This window comes from Cyprinodon tularosa, unplaced genomic scaffold, assembly GCF_016077235.1.
Source record: "Cyprinodon tularosa strain WSP-4 unplaced genomic scaffold, ASM1607723v1 ctg21, whole genome shotgun sequence".
Classification (NCBI taxonomy): Eukaryota; Metazoa; Chordata; class Actinopteri; order Cyprinodontiformes; family Cyprinodontidae; genus Cyprinodon; species Cyprinodon tularosa.
This window is the reverse complement of record NW_024038778.1, coordinates 311,320-332,080: the sequence shown is the minus strand read 5'-3', so window position 1 is coordinate 332,080 and position 20,761 is coordinate 311,320. Positions and strand designations below refer to the sequence as shown.

Sequence of the window (20,761 nt, the reverse complement as noted above, 5' to 3'; positions counted from 1 at the left end):
AGCAAACAGTTTAGATTTCTATCCAATTATTGATGAGAACTGATGAGGAATATTTTTTTTTCTTATGTTCATATTTATATTTAAAAACAAATTAAAAAAAAAACAAGAAGTGCAGCAGTATACTAATTGTAATAGTTTTTGCTTAGTGACTTAACATGTAAGATGTGCTATTAATTACAGTTATTTCCTTCACGCCTCATATTTTTTGCTATCATTCATTTATGAGCCGCCTGACTGAATTTCATGGAAAAGCAAGATGTCATCATTTTGCTCGGGGAAGGGTGTACAAACAGTGTTCACATGATTAAACCAAGATTTTATAAACGCTTCCAAAAGATAACCCACTTATCAGTGATAAACGGCCATTTTAGTCATTTGCTGCAACTAGAGGATAAACCATTATGATAAGGGTGTGCTCAAATAGCCTGGATAAGAGCTTTATTTTCATTGGAACAGAGATAGGAAAATCATTATTGAAAGAGGAAGCCGTCCTGTTTAAAGAAGAGCTGGCACACATCTTATAATAGCCTGGTTTTGAGTAAAAACTCTTTAATGTTTCCCTTTTAGACGTTTATTTAAAACACACAAAAGAACAATAAAAAAACAAGTTTTAAGCTATCATTTTGACAAAACAGTTAATTCATATAAGGATTAAGGAGAGGTGAAACCTTATTTAGTCCCAGCTCTTCCTCAAAACCTCCTTCTAAGTTCTTCTGTGTCCCTAAACTATATTGTAAGTCCCATATAACTGCATAATAAGTAATTTACTCTTTTGTTTATTCTATATAACCTATATTACAAATATTTAGTTGTATATCTCTACTGATTTGAGCAGGTTCTTTAAAATTACAGAGAATGCTAAAGAAACAAATGGAACAATATGTCTGCTGATTCGCTTACGTGACGTATTCATGAGAAAAACAGGGCACTTTCTCTTTATCTATTTATTTACTGAGTCAAGCATACGCCCTCTTAATTGGTTCCTAAAAATAAAGGTTTTTGAGAACACTTGATGTCTGTTCTGAATAGCCTGTGCACTGTAGCCTGTCATTTGAGGGGACAGTTATGCCTTCTTGCTGCAGTTTGCTATTACTGACTTCAAAGCGGTTTTATGTTCTATTATTACAGAAGAGCTAAGGTTTGCAGACACATTCAAAAATCTGAAACTTGTTGATTTGCTTGCAAAAAAAGCAAGTAGTTATCTTTAATCTACCTAAATACCTGACATTTTTTACATGACATCTTATGTCATGTAAAATTACCTAAATACATATGCTACGGAGGTATAACTGAGGATTGTTATGTCGGCTTGGTTAAAAATAATAATTTTATGTAATAAACATATTTATTCAGGTTTGGAAAAAAAAGATATACCAAGCTTATTATTAAATAATCAAGAAAGAAAGTTCAATCCAGGCAGAATGCCAGCCAACCATCTAATATAGATGTTTAAACACAATGTGGCTGTAAGAAGTTATATCGACATACATTGAAATATCGGGGGTATTTATCATATTGTTTATCATGATAAATTTCTCATAAATTTTGATTTATTGTCTGAATGATCATTTAAAATGAAGGATGTTTGAAAACTCAAGAAAATGAAGGAACTGACAAAAAAATGTTTTTCGTTTTTTCTTATTTTTCATTGGGGGGATTGAAAAATTCATAGAATATGATTAAAAATGCTACTGTTGGACTTTACAAATCAAACTTAATTATGTAACTGGGGTCCAGAGGAAGCCTGTTTTAAATATGTTTAGTTTTCAGCATTTTTATTTGCGGAGCTATGATTCCTTTGACCTGCAGTCACAGCAATACAGTTACCTTAGAAACACTGTGAAGAAGTAATGTTAATATTTTCCATCCTAACTTCTATTGTTATAAATGTAGGATCATAAAGCCCTAATGAGGGGCTTTAAATGATGCATAGGACCTATATTATTTTAGCAGGGTTATAATCATCATACAGCTTCTAGAATTTGCAATAAAACAAATGGATTCACAACTTTTAATGTAGAGATTTTTTTTACTGAACCATTAATAATCAAAGCTATACACACAGTTCACCCACAGTAATATTTGTTTAAATGTAGATACCCAGCCACTTTGTAGCCATCAACATACTTCTAACATAATTCTGGAGCATAGTCCTCCTTAAGTTGAGTTTATTTAAGCTTGTTTGCTTGAACCTGTTCTCCTGGTACAGAAAGAGCTGATAAGTATAGTTCACCTTTTTGTGACATTTCTTTGTGAAGGCTACACCCAAACCTTGATGTTTGCTCATCCTAACAACAGTGTTCGTGTGTTTGGAGTTGCTGTTCATTAAAATGGAGTCTAGGCTGAAGTTCAACTGAATAAACTGATTACTTACCCTCATGCGCCTCTGACACATGCTAATCAGCTTTGAACCACACCTCCACGAAAGCCAAATCAGCATCCAGAGATCATCTTAATAGGTCTCCAATCCGCAACTCAGTCTGCTACCCAAAGCGCAGGCACTGGGTGCGCTATGACTGACTTCGATTCAGATGACCTGATTAAACCCACCTCCATCCCCTTCACCACCATCGTAGTTAAAGCTTTATCTGACTTTCCATGGTGCTTCTTCTACTTTGTCCCCATCAGAGTGTCATTCCTCCTGGATTCTTACTGCGTTCCCTGTCTTATCTCAACCGGTCCGGCAGAAGACCGCCATGTTGAGCCTGGTTCTGCAAAGGTTTCTTCCCAACTGGGAGTTTTTCCTCTCCACTGTCGCTTCATGCTTGCTCATCATGGACGGGGTCTCTCAAACTGTATTATCCAAGCTGGACTTCCATCTTCCAGGTCCCTGAGTGAAGCTCTAGCATCAGCTCACGCTGTCCACTGGATGTCCCCATAAAGCTCAGCATACTGTCTCGCTAACCAGCAGTCTACAAACTGACCAACTTCATCTATCTCCACTCCAACACCAGTTTAAGGCCTGGGGGGAAACAGCCCTGTTCATTACTCGTGTTCATGCATATAAAACAAAATTCAGCGCTTTGTTCCCTTTTGAGATCTGAGCCCCAAAGACAAAAGTAATTGTAATAATAAAATTCCTCTAATTGTCTTTTTCTTTCCGTGTTTTTCAGATTGAAATTTAACTGAGAGCCAATTGTCAGCTCTCTACCCATTGCTATAGCAATTGTTTTCCCCTCTTAATAATTTGCTTTACTCTGTCAACCAGCAGCCAAACTACAACCATGCTTGACAGATGGTTCTGCATTCTTAGGTCAGCAAGTCTCAAAATCAGACTCTTCCAGAAAAGAAAAAGCAATCGTTGCTAATTTTTGGCCTTTGAGATCAAACCCTGCCTCATCCTTCTGCAGGAACGAGTCTTGTTCATGTTGGTAGCTTTAGAGAAGGGTGCTCATAAAAAAAAAAAAAATCACCAAAGCATTTTTTTTCATGGCTGCCCAGTTGGAGAAACATCAAGAGCACTCCCTGTAAAGCCCTACTGGGAATATTGCAGCAACCTGGACTTTTCTATCTGATATAGCAGAGAATGCGTATAATGAAGTGAAATATATTTTCCCTTCAAACTGGTTGTCCTTCATTTAACTAATGCTACCAATACCGCTGTAAAATATCTACTTGTAAACATAATCCTTTAGTATCTTGGTGAATAGGACAAAGTGACATATCATGAGCTGCTGTTGCAGTAGTTAATGCCAAACAATAAGCCCTGTTTTCCAATTTGCAATCAGAAGCCATTAAGTTCATTCCCAAACCGGAGCTTCAACGTTTGAGGAAAAAATCTGTTGCAGCCAACCTATAAAAATTTTATCTCAGGGAAACAGTGTCTTTTTCCAGATCTTGGCAAAGTGGTAATACATCTGGAAACCTTGCACCTAAATGTACAATTGAACAAAAGTTGTTTAAATCTACTCTTCTTAGATATTTACCCAGTTTTTGTACCTTCTATTTGTTCTTTACTAACTTGACTATCCCTAGATAGACAATCAACACTGTTTATAGGTCAGTGGCCTTTGGTCTTGCCTTTTTCTGATGCTGAATGCATAAAATCTACAAGAGAAGCAAAACAATGAGCCAGAAAAGTGAAATGTTTTGCTTCTTCATGCTTTCCACTCTGCAAACAGGTAAGGATGTAGGTCCCATTGGTTTAAGGAGTCACGGCTTGAGCTCAGAACTCCCTAGATAGAAAGTGAAGTAATCTAAGCACTACCTATTTTTATAGGCTGAGGCATATTTGAATGGCTTTCTCTGTGTCAGCACTTGTGAGCGTTCCCCTCGGGGTCAGGTGGCATATATGAATGGATGGATCCTTATAGTTCTGAATGAGGGTTCTTAAAGAGGCTTGTGAAAAGCCCCAGCTGTTACACCAGTTATTTAAACAGATTTTTTTATCCATATTTAGGTCAATATACAGCACGAGGATTGAATTTCAAAGGATTCGATCAAGAGCTGGGGCCAAAGAAACATTTAATCACAAGAGAGGAGTCACAAGAACTTCATTTGATTTATTAAAAAAGAGAGCAGTTCTAAAACAGCTCCTTGTTTTTACGTTAGATATTTTCCAGCAGCCTTAGTTTGTATTTAAAGACCTCTGTCCCACATGTTTTCAAAAGAAAAATAATATTTAACCTAACTTAGTCTTTCAGCAACCTTAAGTACAGTATAGATTTTCATCCTTTCCATGGAAGCAGTATCTCACCTAGCTTCTAATATCATGTTTGTGGAATGAGGACCCAAGTGGAGAGAAACGGCAAAGAAAACAGCCATAATAATAAAAAACAAAGCAGAAGATCAAATACTGATGACATTGATCGGTTAGTTAATTAGGGGAAATGTGGAAGATCTGCAATGGGAGGAAGGCAGGGAAGCTAAGGGAGGAAGCGTAATTAACACAAAGGTGCTGAAGTAAGACTCAGGGAAAAAAAGATCAACAAACAAAATAGGAAAATCCATAATTACATAAATACATAGATGAAAGAAGAAAGTAGAATTCTAAGAAGAAACTAATCACAAAAACATTGAAATGAAATTGGAGAACCCTTATGCCACTTATACACAACCTAATATGACAAGAGGCCTTTAAAAAATATGATGATAATAATAATATGTGCGCCATATTACATTATTCAAGTTAAAGTAAAATTTTGAGCAAAAATCCAACATGAACAACTTTTAAAACAGCTGAGGAATTTCTGCTGTCTTTGTTTTTCTGTTTTAGACATAAGGTGCTATTTCCAAATGGTTTATTCCAGGACAAGATATGAAACCCCCTCTTGGAGTTTCTGTTGATAAAACGGTACTTCAGTAGGGACAGAAAATATACTTTCACCTCCAAAATGCAATAGAGAACAACAAAAAAAAATCTTAAGTTGGGTTTGTTATTGAAATATATTCTTAAATAAAACTTGGACATATTGATTATAAAAATGAGATTTCTGTGTTTTCATAAACATGTTTTAAGTGTGTTTGTTGACACTAACTGGAACTTTCTTCATAAATTGTATCAGGGCTTCTGAAAACATTAGCTTCTTTATCTTCTCCATCTTTAACTGCACCCTTCAGGAATCACCATAGCTCACCATCTGTGTTCATCTCATCACCTCCACCTTCTATCCATGTCTATCTTCACTGCATCCACAAACATTCTCTGTGGTATTTCTCTTTTTTCCAAACCCTTTGCAGCAACTCTATCATCCTTTATCCAATTTATCTACCACCCCTTAGACATGTCACTCTAAATTTTGCTTCAAATGTCTCAATCTGAGCCATTTCTCAGATAAACTAGAATTTGTCTCTGTTTTGGTATCTTCCAGAGATAATCTTTGCATTTTTTTTACTTTTCCTGTTACAGCCTGACTTATGTACTTATCTGTTTTTCAGTGATTTATTAATGCTGTTTGAAATGTATGTTTGCAAAGCTTTTTCTAAAAACATAAACATATTTTAATTGCAGAGGTCTTTCCAATGCATTTAAAGACTGTTTTTGGTTTACAACTAATAAATATTTAGTTGTAAATGTATCTGTTCTAAATTTTGTTTGATTAATCAGTTAATGGTTGGATAGGGAAAGGAGCTTTTTATGATATATTTTTTTAACAGATTAACTATACAGTTAGAGAGTTTGGGATGGATGGATATAACATGTTTAAAAAGAAGGAAGAATTCTGTTGTGTTTTTATTTTCATGTAAAAAGAGCAGTCACTAATTAAATAAGACTCTTGTATCTGTAAAATAAATAAATACATTTTGAAGCATGTGACATTTCAGTAGTTCGTAACTTTAACAATAAACAGAGACTGAACACACTCACTGAAAAAAGATTCTATAAAACACAACTTAAAATTTATGGAACTTTTATTCTATTTGGCTAAAAAATAAACAACAACAAAAACACCACAAAAGGAAATACTTTTTTGGCATCAGGACTAGAAATACACAATCAGCCACAATCAGCCACAACTTTCTTGTTTATTTGTTTGATACTGGATAATCAAATAGTGAAAATAAAACAGTAAAACAAAACTGTTTAGTAAAATAAATAAATAAATAGATAAATGTTATCAAATGTCAAGTGATCGGGGGGGTGAGGATATTTAACATTAGGCAATACTAGGCAGTTGTCTAGGGCCCCAAGTTCCTGGGGCCCCATAAAACTCTGTTTACATGTATGGTTAATGCAACTATTCCTTATTTGTGCACATTAATTATGTTTCTGATAAAAATCCTTTCACTAACATGCCATCAGAATGCTTATAATATTAAGTTTGTCTCAGGCCCTTCAGTATCCACCATATTGGATCAGTCCATTTGCTGAAAGGTCCAAACAGACAGCAGAAAACCATTTGAAAACATATAATGTGAAGAGCAGTGTTGCCAACTATGCACTTTTGTCGCTATATTTAGTGACTTTTCAGACCTTTCATTTCAAAAATGCGCCTAGTGCCAAATCTAGCAACTTTCTTCTGCTAGTGGAGATTTTGGTGACAACATATAAAAGCAGCGAACTCTGCTCTACAGATCAAGAAGATTCATAACCCCGCCTCCTGCTCTCTTGTCTGCTGTCATGATTCATGCAGCTATTATTTCATCCAAATGAAAAATGGAGAACAGATAAGCAGATCATGGCTTGTCTACAGTAAAAATAAGGACTATGTTATTCACTTTTGCTGTCGCCTTTTTGGAAACACAGGAAGAAGCAATCAGCTAAGTGAGCTTAGTGCTTGGGAAAAATCTTTCATTCCTTTTGAGACAGCATGAAAATCAAAAAGCGGGACAAAACGTAGAAAAAATTATGTATGTCTATTATATTAAAAATTTCTGGATGTTTATAATGGGTCTTTTGTGTTGTCTTCACAGTTCAGAGGGCCCCATCCCTGTCTTTGCCAAGGGCCCCAAATTTCCTAAATCCGCCCCCGGTTGTGACTGCTGCATATTTAATGATTTGTTAAACCTGAACAAGGTAAAAACTGGTTATATTTCTGGAATTCCTCCCATTAGCTGGATATATTGTTGCATCACAAAGTGTTATACTAAAGATATCAGTTTGTTAATAAAAAAAAAGATCTGATTGAACTTTTTTCTTTCTTAATCAATAAATGTAACCCAAATAAGAAGTCCTACAGTAACAGCTGTTTGGTTGGGACTCCTACATAAATTCCTGTAATCCCTCCCTAAATTTCCCAACATTAAATTGTGCCTTTTGCACAGGAACCCCCACCCTCCCTCCCCGTTAACCCACCACCCTACTGCCTCTGAACTTCATTAGCATTCTATTAATAATACAAACACGGCTAAGCACATGACTAACACTGCAAGTGTGAAGTGTGTTTCTGATCATGCTTGCCTGCAATTTTGTGCATGCACAGTGTTTGGGATTGTCTGTCTGTGGAGGCAACATCCTCCAGCAGGGAGACCTGGCATACTGTTTAATTATTCAAACATAAAACCTGTGCAAACACAAACACACAAATTTTAACCTCCCTCCAACACACCCTGTGTCCTCGCCTCTCTGCTCGAATCCCTGTGTCCTGCACCTTCTCGTGCCACCACAACCCTCCTCTTCCTCTCCATCTTCCACCCCCTGTTCCCTTTTGTCAGTGTGCGGCGGCCTGAGCCCTCAGAGCTGATCTGGTCTGGCATTTGTAGAGAGAGGCATTTTTCTTTCCCCCTGCACTGCTGCCGATGTTTATCATAGACAAACAAGCACACAAGGAGGAGGTGACAGAAGAGCACGGAGGAAAGTAGGCGACAGAAGAGGAGGAAGAGGAGGAGGAACATGGAGAGCTTCTGGTGAGATGGGGAGGAGGAAAGCAGTTTCAAGGTTGTAATTGAAATCTAATTATCACCTCAAGTCCCAGCTGAATCCGTGTTAGGAGCAAGCTCACGCTCCATGAAAATGTCTGCACGTGTACCCTTACAATCACCAAATTTATTCCGGTCAACATCTGGCGCCTTCACACACTGATAATCCTCCTTTATGTCCCAGAGCAGTGCAGGACCTTCTGCCTCTCTCCCACACGTGCCACCCCCCCCACCCCCCCTATGGACAGGACATCTCTCCCTAAATATAGATATATGCATCTGTTCATTCATGCAGATGCAAACACAAACGCCTAATTGCAGAGGAAGGGGTGACAAGCTCGCCTGATTTCTAATTGCATCCTGGTGATGACTGCTTTCACACATGTGCAACGTCATCACTATCGTATTGTCAACGTCAAAGCACAAACACACAGATGCATGCATGCAGAGTGCACAACCAAACAAACACAGAGAAACATGTAGATCCAAGGGCGTTATATTATATGGGGCTTGCACTGTCCTGACCTGGAAATGATGGGAGGGTGTGTGTGTGTATGGGTGGGGGGGGTCATGGACTAGAGGATGGGAGATGGATGGATGGATGGATGGATGGATGGATGGATGGATGGATGGATGGATGGATACTAACTGGCTTTTCCTGGCCGTGGTCTCTGTAGGAGCCGCTGAGCTGTCAGCAGGTCCTCGGTCTTCACGGCCTGGAGCAGCTCCTGGTCCTTCCCCATGTCCCCTCCGTCCCGCCCCGGTCCACCCGGTCCAGCTCTCTTCCTCTGAGCGCCCCTATCTCCTCCGTTAATCCGCCGCTACATCCTGTCGCCGCTCCCCGGCCTCCCGCTGGAGCTTGCGGATGTTGGGACAGATGGATGAATGGTGGAAAGAGCAGGATGCCCTGGATTCGACCGCAGCCTCCAGCGCGGGTCGCTGTCGCACTTCCAACGTAGAAATAATAAATAAATAAAAAAGGCTCGATTCCACAGACTCTCTAACTAACCCACCGTGACGGATTCACCGGGTCTGCGTGCGTCTTGTGCGTAAAAAAAAGAAGGTGGAGCGTAAAGAGCCCTCGTGCACCTTTGGGTCAAAACCTTCCTTGCGCTCCGTGGATGTTTGACGTGTCACCGTCGCCTCAGTACCAATGTGGATCGGATCTGGCCACGCACGCGCACTGACACGGCAAACGGTCACAGTTGGGCAGTATTTGTTACACTGGCGTGCAGGTCCAGCTGTTGAGCTGCTGCTGCTGCAGCAGAAGTTGGAACCAATCGTGAGGCGCATGCATGCTCAGCGCGCGCCTGGAGCTGCTGGGTCACCTTCTTCAGATAAACAGGTCAAGCTGGATGATGTAGTGCAGCAGAGATTCAAAATGCCACAATGTTCAGTCTGTTTTTTGTTTGTTTGTTTTTACCAGGGGCGGTTCTACACCAAGAGGTAGCAGATAGAAAGGGGTGCATCAATTTATTGGCCACCTTTTTTTCATTTTGGGAGATGTCTGATTACCCATAATTAAATGTTTTCATTTATATTCTAAAGCATAAAGCAGTATTTGCAATTCATATGAGTTTTTATTGTTTCACATTTTCTTTTTAATAAAATGAGATAGAAACATTCAGGTTGTGTTGTGATCTTTTAACAACTATTATAAAATAAAGGTGTCAGTCAAATTGGATTAGCATCTCAGGCTGTGGTTGTCAACCAGAAAGCCACAGATAACCGGTGCATACTATTCAATAAATAATTAGGGTTTTTATCCATCCATTCATTTACCGTCACATTTGATCCCTTCCAGGGTCACGAGGAGTGTTGGTGCCTATCTCCAGCTGTCTATAGGCGAGAGGCAGGTTACACCCCGGACAGGTCACCAGTCCATCGCAGGATAATGAGTGTTTTTAATTAAGAGTAATTTAATTTGAATGTGCTTTACTGGAGACATCCATGTTGGTCAAAGAACACTACTGCCACATCACGGTGTGGTATCGGTAGGGTTGGGAATTGAAAAGATTTTCACGATTCCGATTCCCTTTTCGATTCTATGAAACGATTCGATTCTTTATCGATTCTTTTTTCGATTCCAATTTGGGGGAAAAAGGAGAACAAAAAGTTTGATTATCAGAATCAACTTTGTTTACTTAACTATTGCACAATCTTACAAACTCAACAAGATCAAGATGTCCACAGGAAATGTGAAACTGGAGTAACATCTGTGTTTAAATGAAAAATGAATACAAGAACAAACGTAATAACCAACAATGTCTAATAACAAATGATGGGATAATAACCTATTTTAAATAACAAAAAATACTAATTATAAAACAGTAGTAGGGAAAATTAATAGTTCTTTGCAGAAAGATGAGCATATCTGCTTTTTCTGGAAGGATACGGGATCTTTCAGGGCTTATGGTGTCTGCAGCCGTGGAGAACACCCTCTCAGATGGGGTGGAGGAAGCCTGCACACAGAGGTAGTTTTCAGCCAGTCCAGATAGCAAGGGCAGCGTATCTTGCTTGTTCCACCACCACAGTGTGGCGCTATCCCTGCAGGGGATGGAGGGCAAGCTTTTATAGAGCTGGATTTCCTGATCTACCCTCTGGGCTAAGGAAAGACGAGGCTTTGATTCACAAAGTGACCGCAGCTAGTTGTCTTCCTCCTCGAATAGTTCTTCCAACTTGCGTAACTTGCGTAAGTTGCGTAACTTACGTAAAAAACGTGACTCTAGGCTCTGGTGCTGCGGGAATCGAAAAAAGAATCATTCAGCGAGCTGCCAAACGATGCCATGGAATCGGAAAATACGGAACCGGTTCTTAACAGGAACCGGTTTTCGATTCCCATCCCTAGGTATCGGCTGTTGATCAAGTCCCAGTGCTCTATTTGGTGTTTGTCACAACGTACTATTATCCAAGTCATCTTGAAAACATTCCACTTCGAAATGTTGGCTACATATTATGTGTTTTTTTTTCTCTGGCCAGAAGATCGGAGGCAAATCCTCCCTCTTCAAGTTGGCAATCAGACGACAAACCCATCTGTGGAGGATCATGAATCGGAAAGGTGAAATAACAATTTTGCAGCTCCCAAACTATAAATTGGAAATACGATTGTTTGTTTTGTATGACAGAAAGGCATTGAAGAATATTTTTGAGGTGGAACAACTATTTTCAATGTCACCATGTCTGATTTATAGGTGATTAAACAAAGAAAAAAATGAAAAATATTTAGCCTTGACGAATTTTTTTCCAAAATAAATGCTGCAAAACACCATGAAACCCCATTTGAAACTCTGGATGAACCCTCAGACCTTATAGATCCACATCTTGACTAGCCTGAAGTAGTCCTACTCAATTCTAGTCAGAACATGAGTCTGATACTGCTCCATAGAGCTGTGATTATGGGGCGTGTTTTGAACGAACCAGGAAAAAAATGCCTCTGCACTCAATTGGATAGACCTACAACCAATAAGAGCAACGGAGTGCGTGAGGTATGTTAAGCCACGCATTGTTGTTGTCAACAAAAATCAAAGCGTGCAGTTGCACGCCTAGAATAAGAAGATGAGCCTTGATCGCGTTTCTCTGTTCCTCTTTTAAAATTAATTTGCTGTTGATATCTTCTAGAACAGACCTAATAGCAGAATCTACTCACCTCAACTCTACGGCGGCAGCCATTGTTGTTGTCACCCAAGCGCGCTTTGGTCACGTGGTTGATTACGTTACTGTTGATCATCTGTCCATCATCGTATACAGCCCGCCCTGACAATTTGATTGGATCGCCAGAGAGTGGGCGATCATACTCGCGCTCGCTTCTGTCAGTGAGCCCCAGGGCAGCTGTGGCTACAATGTGGCTTGCCACTATCAGTGTGTGAGTGTGTGTGTGAACGGGTGAATGAATGTAGTGTAAAGCGCCTTGGTCAAGTCTCCTAACTTGAATAAAGGCGCTATATAAGTACATGCCATTTACCATTTTACCATTTTACTATGGAGCAATGCCAGACCGAACTTTCCCGACCTCAAACCTTGTGGGCGGGACTAAGTTCGGAATGGCACCCATGCTACATCTTGACTATAACTCAGGCTAATTTGGACTGAATAGGTTGAAGCATGTTTGTTCCACAAAGGTTTTAGTGGGCAGTGTGCTAGGCGAAAATGTGATTTTGGCACAATCGCAAAAGTGCAAAAATGCATTTTTCCACTCATAAAATGGATTCTGGTCAGACCAATATGTTGATTTACACTATTGGAGACCTTCTGCATAAGACAAAGCCTTTGAACCTAATATTCAGCTTTTGTTTCATTGAAATGTACCAATAATGTCACCAATCTGAATAGTAAATAAGAATAACAGAGCAAGCTTATGTAATGCATGCCGGTAACATCACCAGAAATGGTCACACAATTACCTCTGACCCCTACCTGGAAAGGTCTGAGCCTGTTTCCAATAATGCCGGCCATTAGGGGGTGTGGCTAAAACTGAATACCTGCTGTTGCATTATTCCTGCAGAGTCACACATGCCAAGTGGAATTTTAAATATCATTATATTTGTTGACACAACTATAAAACAAAAAGTACTTGTGAAAACATAATTTTGAAACATGTTTTAGGAATTCTAAAACCCTATGTAAGAGGCATGTGGATGAAACACCATGTGACTGTGTTGTAGTCATTTCTCTAAATAGAAAAACATGATATTCTAACATTCAGAATCTATGAATCTGAATGTTGTGGCGTACTGTTACTGAGTTATCCAGAGGACACTCCTTCAACCAACCAAACACATATTAAATCACAAAGATGCCATTGCTAATAAAGCAGGAAAGTTTAAAGGGAGGAAAAAGTGTTGTAGCAACAACTCAACAGGTTGTTGCAGGATGTCCGCTCCAATCTGATAACAAGCTGTATAGAAACAATTTTCCAATAGGACTTGGCACCAATACACTAAAAATAACCAATACAAGCTATGATGACCATGATATCATTAGGCTTGATGGATCAACTTAAATGGCATGACCTTTAAGTTCACAGATTGTTTTTAGAGCATTGCCATGACAATTATAAGAGACACCAGAGTAAACAATGTAGAAAAGTAGAAAGCTATTTTATAACCATTGGGTTTCCTTTAACACCTCATCAGTGTCACTAGCTGATTATCCGCATGTTAAGCTGTACTGATGCAGCAATGCATGCAAAGGAATCCCAGACGTAGTAGAATTTTTACTGTACATTGACAAAACCTTTCTATATGGTTTTCATAGAAACAGATTGTTACTTTTCATTAAATGTACAAGTCATTGTACTGCAGCGATTTAACAAGTCGCTGCAGCTCATAACGTAGACACAAATTTAATTAATTAAGGGGCTCAACCACTCAGCTTCTGACTAAATATATGAACTGTAGCAGTGGGGGCTCTACCCAATGATTTACTAAAAAATAATAATATGGATGATACCAATCTGGTTAAATTATGTTTCCTACCTCTGCTTCCTAGCTTCTATTCCGTCACCTTCCCTGGGGTCAACAGTAAGAACACTATCTAGGGTTGGAAAGGAACTTCAGACTGCTGTGTCAAATTCAGCAGCCTTATGGATGACATTATGAGATCAAATTGGAAATGCATGATGTGTGGGAAAAAAATGCGTCTAGAGTCTACCAAAAAAGATATTCAAAGCCAAAGTTAGCCAAAAGCACTCCTTTATAAAAACCATACATACTATTGCATGTGTTACACACATTACACATAAGGAAATAATGTATTTTTGCTAAGCTCTATGAGGGGGACTATGCCTGTATTTCCTAACACCCAGAGGATTGTGGGCAACTGTGTAGCTCCTGTGCAGTGGATAGGAACGTTTGGAGGTCCCTGTGACTGATAGCATGCATCCTGCATCCCTTTCCTACCTCCCTTTTCACAGGAAGAATTATTTGGACAGCACTTATCACACTTCCTCTTTGGCCCTAAGTGTCCTTAAAGCCCATGTTTTGTAGCATGCAACCAGGAAACTATGGAATACTGGGGAGAAAAAAGAACACATCTGTTTTTTGTAACTGAAATGTATATTTCAACTAACAGCATTTTTTATTTACTTAAAAAGAAATCAGTTTAGGGCCCATGTATTTATTAATGTATTCAATTACTGAATTGTGTCATGATTGATTTAAGCGAACTGACCCACATGCAGAAAACCACTCAGAGACCAAGGGAAAAAGTTTAACAGGTTTATTAAATGTAGATGAATAACAGAAGATGGATCTGGAACTCAGTGGACTGGTGAACCAGAACAGGAAAGTATGAAGGGGAGATCACAGTGATCAGTTTAGGGACCGTAGGAAATTTGACTGAGGCTTGAATATTACTGGAGAGGGACTCACGTTTGGGGGGGGTCAATTCAATCCTTGAATCCAGTTTGTGGGGGTTAATCCAGAGAAGAGGGAACTCGTTGGAGGGCAGACAGATAGGCAAGCGTTGGACCCAGAAGAGTAAAGGAGCGGACTGTCACTTGGATTTCCGAAGAGGACTTGAACGGATCATGTGGAGGATTTCCCCTGCTCAGTGTGTACTCAGTTAATTCTTCCAGGGGGAGAAGGTCCAGGTATCCAGTTACTCAAGAAGACTTCCCAAAACTGGTAAACACTCTGGCATCGATCTAGTGACAGCCAACTGCTCAAATACTCCTCCAGTAATGATCCAACGAGCCGCAGGTGTGCAGGGAGGCCTAACGAGGAACAGGGCACCACCTGGTGGTGAAGGGAGAAAAACACACAAACAACACACACAAACTGGATTCCTTACAAGTTGTGCCTTTTCTGAACCTTTTCACCATTTATCTGCATCCATGTTTTGTATTTATGTTAGCTTTTATAAAATTAAAATTCTTTGAAAGCTGTGCTCATGTTCGATAAATAAAAATTATGCCTATCTATGACGAATATTGTTCTTTGTGTTTAAGCAGAGGTTAAACATATTCTTCATTAGGCTCACATTTCTGCTTTTTTTTTTCATTGCTTTGAGGTATTATGGTTTTGGAGATCCAAACAGAGAGACAAGAATGACAGGAGCATAGGAAAAAAGACAATTCAATGACAGACCGGATCAACAAAGACGGGACGAGGACAACAGAGGATCTGGCATCAAGAGAGGGAACCAAAGAGAATTTATTCTGGAGCTTTCTTCATTTCATATGAAGAAATGAGCAGATGAGAAACAAGAAGAACATGAAACGGCAGCTCTGTGGTAAAGCCCAGGAATGAAATAAAAAGAAAGGTGCTACAAGTAATCAAATGAGACTTATTATCAAACAAATAAAAAAAATCATAATAATTATGAAAAACTTAAGTCTAATATCGGATTTTGCTTAATTATTCCACATAACATGTTTTACTTTGTAAATGAGTTACTGAAGTGAATTAGATTTTTAATAATATTTGAATTTATTACATACAGCTGAAGATTTCTCTTGACTTAAACTGTGTCAGGGGGTTATATCCACTAGATAAGGTTAATGAGAAAGATAAATTGAGGACCTGAAAAGTGTGTGTATTCTCTGTGCTAATTTAAGTCTAAAGGGGCCATTTACACTCAGAATTAGAACAGGATATGGAACAGATGCCTGAAAACTTGATTTCTTTTTTGAAAAGAGTACAAGCTGCACAGCGCGTGTTGACAGCAGAGAGCTGAATCAAAGCCAAAAGGATGTCTGATATAAAGCGCAAAAAGCCTCTAGTTGGCAGTCAGCTTAATGCAGGGCAGGATTAACCCAGTAATGAGAGCACAGGGTCCCCCACACAAGATAACAAATAATCTGATAAGAACCTGGCTGCACAGACATAGATATACACTGTCAATGAAGTTTATTAATTGTTCCTACTAGAACAGACTTGAGTTCTACATCCAAGATTTACAGAAAACACACATCCACGCCTTCAAAAGGTACTTCGAACTTTCAACTGGATTTCATGTTTTTTTTTTTTTAGCTACCGGTATATATCTAAGTAAGCATAGATAAGGATTATTTGCAAATGGACATTTAGCATCATATTAAAGATAAAACCCCAAAAGAGAAAAGTATAGTGTGTTTATATTTAGCATCCTTTACTCTGACACCATCTGTAATCCAATATTGTCATGTTCGGCTTACTTTGCCTAACCCACATGCAGAACACTCGGAGGCAGAAGAAAAAGTTCAAAAAGTTTATTGAACAATAAATGTGCAACAATGGATCAGGTTCAGTTAGAGGCTTGACTGGTCATGGGAGAGTTATGTAAAGCACACAGGTTATTCAGATCCAGGAAGTGGTTGACTGGTCACAAGTGGGTTCACTGCAGGGGAGGACAGAGAAGTTTAGCGGAGGTCCAGGGAATATTGCAGGTTGAGAGTGTGTCAGGGCTGTACCTGTTCTTGAGTGGAGCAGAGCTGCAGAGGGGGGGAACCTTGAGGGTCCAGAGGCTGACGGCAGGCAGAGAGCAGAGGCGGAGGCAGAGCTTACTGAGTGCAGGCAGATCACTGATTGAGTTTCCGGTTATCTTCTGAGAGCGGGCAGGCAGATCTTTGACAGGAACTGTTCTCCAGAGAACTTCTGAGAACGGACAGGCTGATTACCAGCAGAGAAACTCTCCAGAGTTTCTCGTTTCAGGCAGGTTCAATCTGAGGAGCAGAGAGGAGAGAAAACAGATCAGGTTCGGATCTCAGGGGGTCAGAGTTACAGACAGGCTGGTTGGCTCAGGCTTGCTAACCGTTACTGGCAAACACTCTGGCACTGGAGTGAAGCCCTCCGCCTCCTTAAGTACGGATCTCCTGATGAGCAGATGAGGAACAGGTGGTGCAATCAGCCCCGGCTCAAGGAGATCTCGTACGCCCTCTGGTGGAGAAAGTGGACAGACCTCCAGATCCCAACAAATATGGATTTAAAGTCGCAGATAACACAATCACACAAGCTAGGTCAAATTGTATGTCTATTATAACTACTATCATTTCTTTCTACGGATTACAAGTTCTATTTCAGTCTGATCTTCGGTTAGTCCACCCTAACACCTGAATATACTTTGACCTGAAGCACACAGTTTAAGATCAGGCTGTATTTAGAAGTTACTGTCCAGCTTTAGCATGAACCCCAGCTCTGATATCTGATATTTTTTTGCAGCCCGTAACACATTTTCTTCCAGGATTGTCCTGGATTTAGCTCCATTCTTTTTTTTATCATCCCATTCAACATTTATTCCTTTTGAGAAAAGGTAAATAATAAGGCATTTCCCACAGCATGATGCTCCCACCCCTTTTCTTCACAAAACCAAGAGGCATTGTTAGTTTTTCACCACATTTTGAATGGAAACCATCAAGGTAAGGTTTTCCATCAAGGAAAAACATCTTTACAGTTCTGACACCAGAGGTGGCAAAAGTACTCATTTTCCGTACTTGAGTAAAAGTACAGATACTTGTGTTAAAAAATACTTTGGTAAAAGTGGAAGTACTGATTAAACTTCTTTACTCAAGTAAAAGTAACAAAGTACAGGCTTGTAAATTTACTTAAAGTATAAAAGTAAAAGTAGAAACCACTTTTTTCATGCCGTTGCCTTCATTTTAAATGGATGTCTGCCAATAGGACTAGATCTCCGTTGTGTTCATTTTCAATCATCTCGTGGTCCATGCTACTATGCTAACGCCACCGCCACCAAGCTGCAATGATTTGCCGCCAATGAATACCGCCGAATCTGTCGATTCATCTTGTAGTGGTGCGTCAAATGCAACGTAGATTCCCATCCAATTAGATTGAATTTGGTATTGATGACGTGAAAAATAATAACGGTAATTCCATTGAAATGATTCAAAACTAAAGTAACGAGCCAATTTTTTAAAATGTAAGGAGTAGAAAGTACAGATATTTGTGTAAAAATGTAAGGAGTAGAAGTAAAAAGTCTCCATAAAAATAAGTAGTAAAGTAAAGTAAAAATATCAGAAAAATCTACTTGAGTACAGTAACGAAGTATTTGTACTTCGTTACTTCCCATCTCTGTCTGACACAATCTTTCTATTTTCAAATGATCTATGGGTTAATGCACATTTGTGGCCTTTTCTTATTAATTTTCTGCCTTCATTGTTTGTCATATCAAATGCCACTAAAGGCTCCCTGAAGTATTTGGCTTCAGCAATGGGAAATGCAAACAAAAGGAAAAAATTCATAGGAAAGTCCAATAAATCTGCAGCTACAGTTTTTGCCAAAAAAAAAACCCCACCCAGAACATTGAAGTAAATTGAGGTCAGTGGCTTCTGTCAGTGTCATTTGATCCTATTTGTGACATGAAACCTGATTCCAGTTCTGGATCTAAAGGAAAGGGGGATTCATTCCCGTTTAGACCAGATTGGCTCCAACCGGTTTGGAAATGAAGTCTGCAGAACTTTGTTTATGGTAAAGTTATACTTCCCTCCAAATTAACATTTCACAGAAAGCAGAATGCTTCTTTTCTCACATTTCATCTTCATCATCATCAGTTATTGCAGTAATTTACATTCCAAACAAAGTTGTTCTCTGCATTTAACTCATCCCCTGAGGAGTAGTGGGCAGCCACTGTGCAGAGCCCAGGGTTCGTTTTAGGGGTGTTGCTCATGGTCCATAGTGGTAGTCTGTAATTTGAAGAAGGGAGATTGCTGCATTTGCAGTTGCAAGTGCCCAGATCTAACCACTAAGTCGCCACTTCCCCTGTTTCTTATCGTTTAAAGCATTTTTTACTGTACATTTGTTGTCCTGTGAAATACCATACTGCACAAAATAATCTCACCTTGCCTACTTCTATACTAAAAGTAGCTGGGTCATATCATTCCCATTCAGATCAAACACACATTTATTTGTTAGACAAAAACTATGTAAAGGTAAAAACCAGATGAATTTTTTAAGCTTCTGTATGTCTACCTGTTTTATTTGCCTGGCTGTCTGAGAGGCAGAGGGACACATTAACACAGAAATTAAAACTAGCATGACCTAAAATAAATATTTATGGAAACTTATCAAGAATTGTCAAGAAACAAATGTTATTTTAATTTAACAGTGCAAGTTTTTTTCACAAAAAACAAACAAACACATGAACTAGGGCGGCTGTATCAATGCATTAATATGCATTCCTATTCATACAAACACAATAACATGGACAACCGCTTCAGTGGTCGAGAGTCAAATTTTCAAATTGCATAAATGAGTGAAAAAAAATCCAATGACTCCAAACAGAAGGACCAATGTGTGTTCTTGGGATCAATGCACAATAAAAGTTTGATATGTGCCCGCGAAATAACGAACAATGAATACTTAATAAGTAAACACAGGATAAAACAACTCAACACTGAATGATAAACAGAAGCACATAGGAAAATAAAACCACAGAAAACAATCTCAAATGAGGCATCCACATCTACTAATGCATGTTTCAACGCTGCATTAGATGTGACAGATTGCAAGATATGAAGTCCTTACTTTGTAACATTAGTCGCACAGCAACTGTTTTTACCATGACAACCATGTCATTCGGCATGTGGTGCTCAGATTATTTATTACTTGTTCTGAAATAAAAACGTTTAACATAGTACTGATTACACTTATGTTCAGAAATCAAAGATTATCAGTCTAATAAACTCCTGCAGCAATGGCTACCCCCCCCCCCACCCTTTAGTTTACAAGAACGCCTCTGAACCCCGACCAACCAAAAACTCCTTTAAATCTTAAAATTTGCTTTTTCCCAATGTAATCGTTTGAATTTAACTTTTTGCTTTCTAAAAGAATTCAACATTTTTATAATGTGTAAAGTAGCTCTAATTTTTAACACCACTTGTTATTATATCTGGTTGTTTAATGTTAGATAAAAGCTATTGCACTTGCTTTTAGAACCTTTTCCATCCTAAATCTAAACTAAAAGCTTTAAATTTCTACTGTAATAATTAAACCAAAATCATTAAAGGGCAAAACGTGAAGCTTTTAAAAAATCTAAAATAATATTGTTGCATAAATGGGAGCGACTTCCTAATGATACTATAGTTTCTGTTTCCTATTGTGTTGACACATCAGCGTGACACATCTTGGCTTGATGATCATTTCTCACTATGCCTTGCAAAAATGTCCCAAATTTGATGGATTTTGACCATGCCCTTAGATTGTGGTCGTTCTGGTGAAGCCATGTTAGTTTGGGTTTATGCTTTGTGTCACTATCATGTTGAAAGACAATGTTCCTATTTGTGTTTGAGGTATTTTAATTTCATCTGTAGAATGAAAAAAAAAAAAAATCAGTTTTAATTGTATCCTGAAGTCAGATTCACCAAAAGGTATTTGGAATTTAACTTCTTGTCACCTTAAAAACAAGGCTACAGCTGCATAAGATGAATCCCAAATGATGGTACTGCCCCCACCATGCTTCCCAGAAGCCTAGTTGCGACTTTAAATAGGCTTCCACAGATGTTTTCTGGATTTGGGTTTTGTTTTTTTTGGGG

General features: G+C 38.8%; 1 protein-coding gene across 4 annotated transcripts in view; it reads right to left on the bottom strand.

Annotated features, from left to right (window-relative positions):
- The window catches only part of si:dkeyp-9d4.3 (caskin-1), a 62,226-nt gene extending 52,747 nt beyond the window's left edge, over nt 1–9,479 (bottom strand). The window contains exon 1 of one of the 4 annotated variants that reach the window (XM_038285287.1): nt 8,948–9,479. In XM_038285287.1, coding sequence (XP_038141215.1) covers nt 8,948–9,041 — 94 coding nt within the window. In that variant the 5' untranslated portion in view covers nt 9,042–9,479. The remainder of the gene's footprint in view (nt 1–8,947) is intronic. The other 3 variants (XM_038285286.1, XM_038285289.1, XM_038285288.1) reach the window with 3 other exon arrangements.
- Nucleotides 9,480–20,761: the final 11,282 nt, after the last annotated feature.